This window comes from Aedes albopictus, chromosome 3, assembly GCF_035046485.1.
Source record: "Aedes albopictus strain Foshan chromosome 3, AalbF5, whole genome shotgun sequence".
Lineage (NCBI taxonomy): Eukaryota > Metazoa > Arthropoda > Insecta > Diptera > Culicidae > Aedes > Aedes albopictus.
This window is the reverse complement of record NC_085138.1, coordinates 222,352,322-222,365,459: the sequence shown is the minus strand read 5'-3', so window position 1 is coordinate 222,365,459 and position 13,138 is coordinate 222,352,322. Positions and strand designations below refer to the sequence as shown.

General features: G+C 34.2%; 1 protein-coding gene across 3 annotated transcripts in view; it reads left to right on the top strand.

Moving 5' to 3' along the window:
• The window catches only part of LOC109424533 (zinc finger protein 25), a 38,678-nt gene that overhangs the window by 12,279 nt on the left and 13,261 nt on the right, over nucleotides 1-13,138 (top strand). For 2 of the 3 annotated variants that reach the window (XM_029878152.2, XM_029878153.2), the window contains exons 4-7: nucleotides 12,194-12,254; nucleotides 12,317-12,400; nucleotides 12,672-12,810; nucleotides 12,883-12,929. In XM_029878152.2, coding sequence (XP_029734012.2) covers nucleotides 12,194-12,254; nucleotides 12,317-12,400; nucleotides 12,672-12,810; nucleotides 12,883-12,929 — 331 coding nt within the window. The remainder of the gene's footprint in view (nucleotides 1-12,193; nucleotides 12,255-12,316; nucleotides 12,401-12,671; nucleotides 12,811-12,882; nucleotides 12,930-13,138) is intronic. The other variant, XM_029878154.2, reaches the window with a different exon arrangement.

The following is a 13,138-nucleotide window of genomic DNA, read 5'->3' as shown; positions in this document are numbered from 1 at the left end:
GGATTTTTCCCAAAAATGTATCCAAAAGTTTCTCCAAAAGGGGACCGGAGACGCTTTATAAATCTCGCCTGAGATTTTTTTCTTTAAGTTCGTTCAGGAGTTTCGCTTGAACAATTCAAATTGAATTCGTAAGTTTTGTTTCGAAAAATATGTGAGTCTTATAATAGAAATTTAAACAAACAGTGAAAATTAAACAATATTGGCAACCAAGTTGAGATTTGTTGATAATTTTGTCAACAACTTCGTGCTTTGTGTTTTTATGTTCTTCTGAAAGGCGAAATGTGAAATAGGGGTAGGCGGGGCAATATGGACACCCGGGGCAGAATGGACACCCTCAATATTTTGAAATATGCGATCTTTTTTGAACTTTTAATGAATGGAGAATATAGTTCATTTGTCTAAAACGTAGTTTCAGGAAAGAAACATTCGAAATTAAAATTATACTTGATTTTACACGTAAAAGTTGCATCCTCCGTTTTTTGTGCATGGAAATTATAATTTTCACACCATCTAAAATAAGATTTAGTGATTAATTTATTGTAGGTCGATTAAAACCTGATATTTCGAGAACATATGCAGCAAGTATTTTTGCTGTATCTACATGCTTAACATGTTTATATTTTCTTCTTTCGCATATTTCAAAATATTGAGGGTGTCCATTCTGCCCCGGCTGTCCATAATGCCCCGCCTACCCCTATATCAAAAATCAAGTTTGGAAACATCTTCTGCTGTCGGGGCAAAATGGACACTCACCTTTTTGAAAGAAGCGGCAAGAGAAAAATATAACCTAAATCACAAACCAATCAAATTCTTCGATTTCAGTATATTTTCGGTTAAATGTTCACTATAGTAGACATAGGGCGAAACAAATTGGTCAAAAAACGACAGCAGTGGAAAATAGTTGTTCTAGGCACAGCTCTATATGCCGACAAAAACGAAGCTTCATCCAAAACAGCCTGAACTTAAATTAACTGAACAAAAATGAACTACTTCGGCGTAAAGGTGTAAATAATGTACGGAATTCGTAAAAGTCCCATGGTGTCCATATTGCCCCATGGGGGTGTCCATTCTGCCCCGTAACTAACATTTTTAATAACATTTTTTGAAGTGGATAAATCATTTTTCTTCGTGAGCATTCTTATGCAATAGACTTTAAAAGGATACATGTATCAAAAAACTAAACTTTTTTGACATCTTGCCAGGTAAAGTTGGCAAAAACCTTAGGGTGTCCATATTGCCCCGCCTACCCCTATTTGCTCAGCGTTGCATTGACTGCGCTTAAAAATTGCAACTAATGTTTAAATGATTCAAGATTACCTTTTTTACAAACTTTCATTTGATTCGTATCACTTATAAATAACTATAACCTGGCTTCGTGACTTAGCTGAAATGCCAAAATATTTCGGATTTGCTATATCGAATCTTACCAGAACGGATTGTTCTTTTAGTTTATTTATCATTTAATTTGCGTTCAACACTGTGAAAATTGATCAGAATTTTTGTTTGTTTGATTTCTTAATAAATTTAACGAATTATTTCAAATAATCGTTCAAAAATTTCGATTCGTCTTTAAGAACTCCGCGGGCCGCATCTTAAGGCTTGGAGGGCCGCAGGATGAGCATCACTGAGATGTCAATTGACCAATTTACTTTTTGGTTGCTTAAATTAAAATGTTTCCATGCTTAATGGCTTGCAGTCAAAAAAGCCCAAAACCGCATATTTTGCCCTATAAATTGAGGTATAGCTCAAAATTGTGACGTGCTGGAGCAAGTCTGAGCCCAGATTCGGATTCAGCGGCCCAAAATCTGTCGGAGACACATAAGTTTGCTCTTGAGGCAGATCAAAAGTTAATTTTTGTTACGCTGTGTATATTGTTGATAAACGTTCAAAATTTCATTCAATTTGGTACACTGGTTTTCGAAATATGACAGTTCAAAACTTAGTTGTCCAAAAATAGTGTTTCACGAGAGCGGTTCTAGCCTTGCGAAAGATTAACCAATCGGGCTCAAATTTGAACCAATGATGCACATATAAAAGGTTGACCAACAGTCCAAATTTGAGATTTTTTGATGCACTCTATGATAAGTTACATCATGTTGAACATTTTAGTGAGAGAAAAAAAAGTTGCCTATCCCAAACATTTTACAACTACGACAACTTCAAAACTCAATGTACCCCTATCGGTTTAATCGCTGCGGGCCTTTTCCAATGGGTTACTAAAGTGAACACAAGCTTTTGGCTGAAACATCATATTGAGGGGTAGCCCCAAACTCTTGGTTGACCGACATCAATAGTAACTTAATAACTTTTCTTCAAGTTTTTTTTATCTAAGATCCCAATATCTCGCCCAATATTCAGCGGCACTGTTGTAAGCTAAAATTTATATCTTTTGGAATTTAACAACTTTAAGGCGAAACTGGAAGCATTTCCTCATTTTTTTGGTTTTTGATTTTTAATTAAATAACGAAGCAATATTTTCAAAATCGGTTTTCGTGCACATGTAGAGCATGGATCAAGGTATCTTCTGATTTTTTTTTTGTGAGGGATAAAGTTTTCCATTTTTGCAGAAACCATTTTTTTGTGAAATTTTATTCAAAAATGGTTTCTGCAAAAACGAAAAACATTTTCCACCACGAAAAAAAAACAGGAGATACCTTGATCCATGCTCTACATGTGCACGAAAACCGATTTTGAAAATATTGCTTCGTTATTTTATAAAAAATCAAAAACCAAAAAGTGAGGAAATGGATCCAGTTTCGCCTTATGTTAAGTTTACATACACACATTTTTTAAATAGTTTCACCTAAATCACGTTCAAAGTTTGACATATATTATTGCTTCAATGATATGCTTGTAACCGTAACAGATTTTGCGCAAAAATGGGCCTAAAAATGACGTTTTTGAGAGGGTGGCTCCAAACTTTTGATCGGGAGTGCATATTGGGCATATGCGGGCACACTGAAACTTTTTTTACGTCCCTAATAAACGAACACCATACACGGACCGTACTGTAGACGGTTCAACAATACCACATACTGTTCAAATTGTATCCCGTATGGGTGGTTAAGCACATCTTATGGTTATCGTTTATGTGGGGTCGGCAATGGTATCGCGTAAAAAAGCCGCTTTTAAAAAAATGTAAAAAAGTCAAGTCACGGTAGATGTGGTCCTGGCTATTTTACGCGTGTTTTTTAAACGCGACGACATTTAAAAAAAAAACACGATTTTTTTACGCGGTTCCATTACCGTCGTAAAAAAAACTTCAGTGTATCCATCCGCATATGACCAATATGCACTCCCGATCAAAAGCGTAAAAAACGTGTAAAAACAAAACCGCGTGAAAAAAACTTCAGTGTATGTTTTATATTCAGCAGGTGAGTAATTCTTCCTCCTCCCATATTTTTATTAGAATCTGATCGATTGAATGATGCAGCTTCTCGTTTCCGCAATTTAGAAGTTTGACCAAGATCTTGCCCTTTCCAACAGCCTTATCGTTTTAAGTTCTTCTCAAACTCATCCAGTGATTGTGGTTCCATTGCTTTGCTGTTGTTCATCACGTAGTATTAATACCTGGGTAGGGGGTTGTGACACTTAGGCGCCTTGGGAGCATATACTTTCATTAGAATATGGCTATCCCCTTTGTTTCATGTCTTTTCTATCTTCTTAACACAAAAAAGCATTTTATTTTGCACTACGAATGCAAAATAAATTCATTTGAAAAATTCTACTTTCGACATAGAATTTTTGCCATATGGGGCAAGACGACCACAGAGCTAAATGTTTACAATTAGTGTGCTTCAATTCCTAAGAAACGTTCAATAAACCAAGGTCGAATCACCCGCAACACTTTGCCTACAGAGGGTTGGTATTTGCCAACATTTTCTTTATGATAATGTTTGTTTCTCTCGAAATGAATTATCTGCAGATACATTACTACTTTTTTCTTGCATTATACTTACTAGGGTGGCCCACACTTATATGAAAAACAACAATTTCGAAAAATGCCAAGTCTTACCTACTCAATCAATTGTTTTGGACTCCCAGAAGCTACGTTCAAAATTTGAGCAAAATCGGTTGAGCCTAAGGGGGCGCTCAAAACGCTTGAAGTTTGTACGGGAAAACTTGGCCAAATGTATGCAGAAATTTAAAGTTATCGAATTTTGCCGCTAGGTGGCGCTGTAAGCGTTCAATAAGCAAACCCTTTGGTATTATTGTAGGTGACTAGGGTGCGTGTACCAACTATGGCAGTACCTAAGAAGAACTATTTGTACAAAAATATCAAGAAGACCAACGAATGTCATCAATATATTAAAAGATAGCTTAGTTTCTATACTTTACAGGAAAAATATAGAAACGTACCCAAAACAACTTTTAGTATTTATTACAGCGTGTGCCAATGATAGGAACCCTGTACCAGTTATGGCTACATTTTTTAACATCGGTTCCTTTTCGCACTATTCGCATGCATTTCTTATGGGATTAGCCATAATTGGTACACTATGGCGAAAAAGGGTGCAAGGAAGCCGAAATTTTGAAGAAAATTATTTATTTCTACCATAATTTGAGCAAAATGTGGAGTTTAAATTAGTGCAACCATCTTTTGTGAACGTGATCTATTGTTCACAATTTTTTATTGTTGATTTACATCGTTAAAGGGTGAAAATCAACTATGGCGAAAAATTGGTACTATAGCCATAATTGGTACACTTACCCTATATGCCAAAGAACTTTGTCGAAGACCGCAAAGTGATCCGACGGCTGTGAAAAAAGTTATACACTAGGCAAAGTGAGGCAAAGTATTGAGATTTCATTATTGATATTATTCCTTTACATGTATTGGAAAAACAACAATTAAGTTTATCCTCAATGTACCTAGGGTATAACTTTTTTCACAGACGTTGGATCACTTTGCGGTCTTCGACAAAGTTATTTGACATATAGTCACCTACAATAATACCGAAGGGTTTTGCAGTATCTTTAAATATCAATAACAATTTTGAGGCTGCTTTAGATTGGTTTTCGGATGGCGACATAGACCTTATCACAGGTGGCCATCTTGCCCCGAATGATTACGATACGTTTATCATTTTTTATATGATATAATTAATTTAAAACATTGAAATTTTAGTGTCGAGGTTTAACAAAAGTCACATATAGATACCATTAAAAATTATAAATAATTTTTAAAACGATGTTATTTCATTACTAATCCTTAAAATCAGATGACCTAATACTACAGTCAGGTCTTTTTTTACGCGGTTTTCATTTACGCCGCCGTGTAAATGAAAACTCCATACAAAAAAAAAAATCATCGCCTTATTTTTGCATGATTCGTCGATAAATGGTGAGACTTTTTTTACGCGGTTTTTTGAATTTTGAACTGAGTTTTTTTTTACGCGGTACGTTTCCCGTATAAGAAAACACTGTTTTTTAACACTCAGACTTCAAACCACTTCAAACACTATTTTATAGCAGATTTTTTCAAACTAATAGTAACGTTTTCGCACATTATAAACATGAAGCATTGTTTATAATCACAACCCATGCAGAAAATATTGTTGTGTTGCGAATTAATGCTTAAAACACAGGGTGGCCATCTTGCCCACAAACCCCTACACCTTGGTTATAACACTAATTTACAGCATTAGTGTAGAATCATGTCCTGAGTTAAAAAAAAACTGAAGGAGAAAAATACAGGCGATTTGAAATAGATTTTTGTTCTATTTTTAAGCAATGTTGCTAGCTTCGTACATCTCGCTTTCTGTAATCAATGCTCCGATGAAGTTGAAATGTTCGCTGTAAATCACTAACATCTTGTTTTGCATGTTTTATTTAAAATCTACGTCGAAAAAGAATGTTTCTTGTCGAAAAAAAAAACATTTCTTCAAAAAAAAATTGAAAATTTTACTGAAATTCAAGGAGATTGCCACATGTACTAATATTAAAACTGTTATAAATTTGAAGACAAAACTGTCTTCAGATGACCGAAAGGTAACGTGGGGTGCCCTAATTTCGTGCGGGCCCAAACTTCGTTAACTGACATCTGGGAGAATTATTATCTAATTAACAGCGGAATCATCCAAAATTTGCTATAACCTCAAAACTACATTTGATCTCATCTCAATACAATTCACAAAAAATAACTGAAAAATTTGATATATGTCAAAGATTGAAAAATAAATTGCAAATGTATGCAAATAGCAGATGCCATATTCAGAGATACGAGAAAATCAACTCTCACGGAAGTGAACAAGTATTTCGATCTCCAGCAAAAGTTAATATTGCAGTTTATGTTTAATTATTTCAATTCAATATGTTTTATTATAATACACGCAATAAAATTACTTAAAAATGTTCTTTTCTTATTTTGTTTCAACATTAATGTTGTTGCCGGAATTAGGAACCCACAATTTGTATGGATCTCTAATTTCGTGCACTCTTTTTTATAACTTTGTTTTAGAGGTTCATGTGTACTTGTAGCCAGTGCTGAAAATTTCATTTCGTCATATCTAAATTCAACCACCTACAGCTAATTTTAGAAGCTGAACATGAGAATATGGTATATGAAAAACTTGTGCGGCTAGACCAGTTCTGCAAGAAAGTCACGAAAAAACGCTATTTTTCGAATATTTAAGTTAAATGTCACGGACTACCTTTGAAAAATGCCAAATGATATTCACCGTGAATATCATTGGCATTTTTCGAAGGCAGTCTGTGACATTTACCTTAAATATTAGAATAATAGCGTTTTTTTTCCGTGACTTTCTTCAAGAACTGGTCAAGCCACACAAGTTTCTCATATACCATATTCTCAGGTTCAGCTTCTAAAATGAGCTGAAAGTGATTGAATTTAGATGTGTCGAAATGAATTTATCAGCACTGCTTGTAGCCATCACATGATTCGGATATTAATAATAGTTCTAATAACCAACTTAATTGGTTTAAAATTAGCTAGGGATGGCTCATAAACTAGTAGAAAGTGAAAAATAAAAATAAACAAATTTATAAATGTGGGAATACTATGTAAGCTCGGGATGTTTTTTTTTATCCAAACATTGCTAGTAGTAGCTTACAGCCGCTAGTTTCATTCAAGCAAATTATTGCCGTAAACCTTATTGCCAGAACATAAATTTAGAAGACGACACTTTACTAGAACTAACCTCCCGAGGAATGTGCCTATTACTGGCACATAAATTATGTGACATACACATAATAGAAAGGTAAAAGCTACAATTAGGTACAAAAATGAATAGATTTACATTATTGACCATCAGTAAAGTTAGTAAAAATTTGATTCAAATAGCAAACAATATATTGTTTGATTGAAATGTCAATTAAAGAGCAAAACAAACGTCAAAAATATTAACCCTTAAAACTACAGACAGAAAGATTTTTGGAAATCTTAATGTAAACATCCGGGATGAACATGGGAAACAGCAAATATTCACTCATATTTCGTCACAGACATCGATTTTGTCTACACGCTATGGTTTCATGGGTATTATACGAGTATGCTACGTTTTAAAAATTAAAACATTTAGGCCGTTCGCAATGCTGTTTTATTTTGTATGGCGAGTTTTAAAAATTTTAAATTTAAACAGCATAAAACAGCATTGCGAACGGTCTTAGGCGAATTCTACGTCTTTTAGAGTGAACGAAATGTGGACCCATTTTGAACAAAATTTGGAACCCGTGCACGAAATTTGGCACTTTCAAACAAGTTGGTACTAATGCTGTAACTATCTTGCATAATGTGAAGTTGCCTAAATATTATTATAGATGATATACCCTGGCCAAGTTCGCAGGGGTTGACGGTATTAAAGTGAAGGAGTTTCATTTTGATTATTGTAATGTAGTGTTCTTTAGTGAAACATATCACCTTTTTAACACTTTAATGCGCCTCCAACGGTTCATCACGAACCGGCTGCTGCAGATGGAGTATGGCTGATCATATGCATCAGACATGCTCGATAAACACGGAGGAACCGCCAGGGCTCAGTAGAATCTATTCCCAAGCAATAGTTCCAAATCAGTTGGGTTTGAGAAGGTTTTGATGATCGTTACAAATCCTAATAAAAGTTTTATAGGATTTGTGACTGGTTTTGGAACCTTTTACAGCCAGCTGACTTCAAAATGTTGTTTGGGCTCTATTTCCCACGTTTCTCGGTTGATTTTGATTAGTAATTTATTAATGTCATAGTCGCTTTTTCGAATTTCTACAATGTTATACCTTATTATATTTTATTTAAATAAAGCAATTAAAATCAACCGAAAAATTAATAGTGGGAAGGAGATTTACAGCACTTAATTGTGCTGATAGATTCGAAGCTAACGTGCGAACACTTGACGTGACAGTTTGGACTGGACAAAAAACTGACTGCTTTTTATTAATTGAACAACGTTACTTTTGTATGACTAGGTTGACATTTCTAGGCCACGCATGAGAAAATGACATAGTTTATCTTGATAGGACCGATAGGACAGAACGAATTTGAATATTTTTCATAGTATTTGTAGGGGATGAATACATAATAGTTGACAAGCAATTTTTGTTTATCTCTTAGATGATGTTATGACACCAACAGAAAAAATATCAGAAGTTCAGTTACATGTTTCTGTACACTCAGAAATAAAAGTATACACGGAATTACTATTATTTATGCATTTTGTATCCGCATCTCTCTCACTCTCTTTCTGTTTTCATGCTATCTGGTGCTTCGCCTGGGTTGACGAAACACTTCTCTTCAACCCAGGCTAAACGGCAGATAGCATGAAAACAGAAAGAGAGTGAGAGAGATGCGGATACAAAATGCATAAATAATAGTAATTCCGTGTATACTTTTATTTCTGAGTGTAGGTTTTGGACCGATGACATTTTAAGGACACAAAAGTAGTAAAGAAGAAGTAAAAATCAAGAAAACAATTTGACACAGAATCGACTATATTTTAACAGGGAGCGAGACATTTGGCATAAAGTCATTTGGCATAAGGTCGTTTGGCATAAGGTCATTTGGCATAAAGACATTTGGCATAACGGTCATTTGGCATAATGGACATTTGGCATAACCGAAATGCACCCTTCTTTATTATGCCAAGTGTCCATTATGCCAAATGACCGTTATGCCAAATGACTTTATGCCAAGTGACCTTATGCCAAACGGCTTTATGCCAAATGACTTTATGCCAAATGACACAGACCCATTTTAACATACGGGTTCAACTGATTCGATGAATCTGTCTAGAAGTATATAGAAGATAATTGACGCTGAGATTGGAAAAAAGCTTGCAGTTGGGACTAGACTACAATAATGGCCGATAGGAAACATTGCGCTAGACAGCATTATTATTCATTTTTTTAATGTTTACCCGTAGGCTTTTCGCCGGTTGACAGTACAGTATTTAGCTGTGTACGAAGATACGGATTAGTTGGTGTACAGATGACAGCGTTCTCACGGGCAGTGCTTCAAGCGAGGCTTACATAACAACTGACAATAAAGAAACCTATTTTGCTTGACTTTCTACGCAGTGGTCATCTGACCGAACATACGTGTTTTCGTTAATCTCCTAGGTATTATTAAGACATGACGTATGTGCATGACGGAACAACTAGCAGGACACAGTTCTAGACGTATCTTTTCAATAACGACATTCAGCATATTTCCAATAAAACTACACTTCAATAAAGCAAAGACTAAAGCTGCTATAATAGAACAGTTCAGAATGACTTAATTGACTGTTACCTTGGAGATCTACTTCGAATAACTGACAAATTGACAATAACCTAACTAATTACATGGATCATACTAAAAAACCAATTGACAAAAAGAAAAAAAGGGGAAACTTTTAGTAAAACTATTTTTGTTCAACGCAGACCAAACAGTGTCGACTTGGGCCACACACGCCTACGTACTTCTGTGTGTTGAAACAAAAATAGAGGCTCCTAGAAGCAAATCTAGGGAAAGGGTGCGGTGTAGAACATAAGCACAGTGTTGCTACCGCCGTAATCACTTTGAAAAAAAAAAAGAAAATAATGATATACTTTATGGTAAAATTTCTGCAGTTAATTAACCTTTGGGAATTCTTAAGTGCACGAAATATGGGCACCTTACGGTACTATATTCTTCCATCGAAATCACACAAATTCATTCAGAATATGATTTGCTCCCTGCTGAAAAATGTTGTTAAAACTGTCGTTTATTAATTTGTTTTGCAAAAATGGCTTCACTTTGACGTGCAATAATCGGAAGGGTAATTAATAACGAAAGTATTTCGTTTCTGTAATATGTTAGCTTTTGAAAACATGCTCAATCTTTAAAAACGTCTTGAACGAAGCAGTGAGTTACATTTTCCACTGAGTTCTTTAAAAATGTTTGTAATCTGTATTAACGAAATTTTAGCCCTTCCGAAGAAAGAACTCACATTTTGCGAGTTTGTCGGGATTGTATTTCGATCCTAGGTCCTCGGCGTAAGCGTCACGTGTTTTAACCATCACACTAGGTATGTTTCACAAAAAGTCTTACGAAACCTATTGCACGAAATCCATTTACGGGAGAACAAAAAAAATGGCAGTTCTCGCGAATTCTTAACGAAAGAATTGGAAAACAAATCACTAACACACAAGTATTTGGATTGGTCAATAGTTGGCATGAATACTGAAACAATGTGAGATTAGAAACTGATGTAATAACTATCCAGTGATACATTAAGTAGACACAACTTTAGTTTTTCACTTCGTTAGTAAATTTATCTACCTTTAGGTGTCAAGTATGGTTTACAGAATTTAAATATCAAAAACTTCAAGCGTGTCAAACAGTATTTATTCGAAAAAAATCAATATTTAATCGATTACTGTACTCTTTAATACTCTTTTATCAGAATTCTTGAATGTACTCTTTTCATGTGTGAACAATATGGTAACCCTAGGTGTGAATTCTTTTCTTAAAAAAAAAATTAAAATTTGGTCACTTCAACGGAAAATATTTGAATTTTAACCCTCTAATACCCAATCCCGCCTTTAGACGGGGTATAGTTTGAGTATTTTTGTAATTTTTGTTTCGTGGAAAATCAATTTTTTTATATTTTTGGCTGATATTTAGGACTGTTCTGTTTATCTCAAAATGGTTTTTGGTGTATTTTAAAGCGTATTTACATTTTTTAAAAATCATTGAAAAATTGATGTTTTAGTAACCTTTTAGAAGTCATTGTTTATTTTGTATTGAATCGCTACAATTAACATATTTTAAATTTTTCCCAAATCATTCTATCCTTGTTTAATAGTTTAAGGGAATCGAATACACTCTAAAATTATTTTCCTTAAAATTACACGCAAAATAAAATTTTCTGTGAAAAAAAATTAAAACAATAATATTTCAACAATAATTATAAAACCTCAAAATGTTTTCATCTCAAAAAATCCGTACCCCAAATAGGCTTCCAGGAAAAATATAAAAGTGTGGGGATGTTCAAAAATAAAAATTAGAAAAATCAAAAACTGAAATTCACGAAATCGAGAAATAAAAAGAATCATCTTCCAAAACATGTTTAAATCCATTTTAGATGACGAAAAATGATATTTAGATCAAAATCAAAAATTTGGGTATTAGAGGGTTAATAGGTAAACTCAGAATTTTTAAAAAAGTGTTTAACTATAATTTCAACTGTAACTCAAACTATTCCACTTAAATTTTATTGGAGCACGATTTCGAAATCAAGACATGATTATATACGAACAATTTTCACGACTTTCGTTTTACCTCGTAAACTAGTGCCATCATTCACTCCCATGGCATCGTCTATCAGCAAATTTTCTTTCTGGTCATTGCACATGGTGGAAGCTGGTACAGTGTTCTGCCACGCAAAAGTTTGACAGTTTCATAAAACCACCGCATATCGTTCCGATACATGCTTTCCTGTTTATCAATCACATTATCTTCGTGTTGTCATTTTTACTACATTGGATTGATTTTTTTGCTATTGTCAACCTTTTACATCAATGGTTCACATATAAAGTTATGGATCTATAAATGTACATTTTAGTTTTTTTTCCAAACAGTCATATGAAAATGCTTCATATTTTTATTGCGATTTTTGAATATGAGACTGATTTGTAGTTACAGGCAGTAAATACTATAGGATATTGTTATTTTTTTTTTATAACTGAGCATTCAACAGTAACAGTTAATTTTTATTCTAGGTATGTGAGGCTGCATTTTGTAGGAAACCTTATCTTGAAGTTCATATGCGGACCCACACAGGTAACAATAACACATTTGAATGACAAGAACACTGTCTCAATCAAGATTTTTTTGCGTTACAGGTGAACGACCCTTCGGTTGCGATGTGTGTCTCAAACGCTTTAGTCAGAAATCTTCTTTAAATACACACAAGAAAATTCATATGAGTAAGTAGAACCATGAGTGTTCCCGACACAATTAGATGTATTACTTCAAAAGTTTAAGTTATTTTTTCCGTTCAAGTTATAACTGATCTTAACAAAACTTTAATAGGCAATAAATTAATTTTTGTTTAATGCATTATTCAATACACAATATGTCCAAATTGAATTAGTGAAAAACTTTTTAACGTATTTCTAACTGATGGCTAACTAATGGTGACAAGCAACTAATTACGTTTCTCTCGTATTCTTTCTGTTCTTTCGACTATTGTTCCAGGATATTGGAGCATTCATAAACCGTTCCAGTGTAATCAGTGTAGTGCATCTTTCGGCCGAAAACCGTATTTAGAAATCCATCTTCGAACCCACTCCGGTGAACGTCCTTTCGCTTGTGACAGGGAAGGTTGCGATAAAAGGTGCTATGCCCATACTAGTTGAAAGAGTTTCAAATCCAGCCATTTAAACGCAATTTCGTTTCTTGTTTATAGGTTTTCACAGAAATCAACTCTTAACATTCACAAACGTGTTCATGACCGTTAGTATACTTTTTCCTGTTATTGAATACTTGATTCTTCCATATCCATCGCTTGTTACAATGCTGATAATTACGTGCAAAGTTGCTTGTCGCCATTTCTAGCATTTACTAATCATTGTAATGTGTTTGAAGCACAGACAAACTGATTTACCACTTAAACAAATAGCGATTAAAATCATCGTCACAAAAACATAATCGCCCAGGGCTTG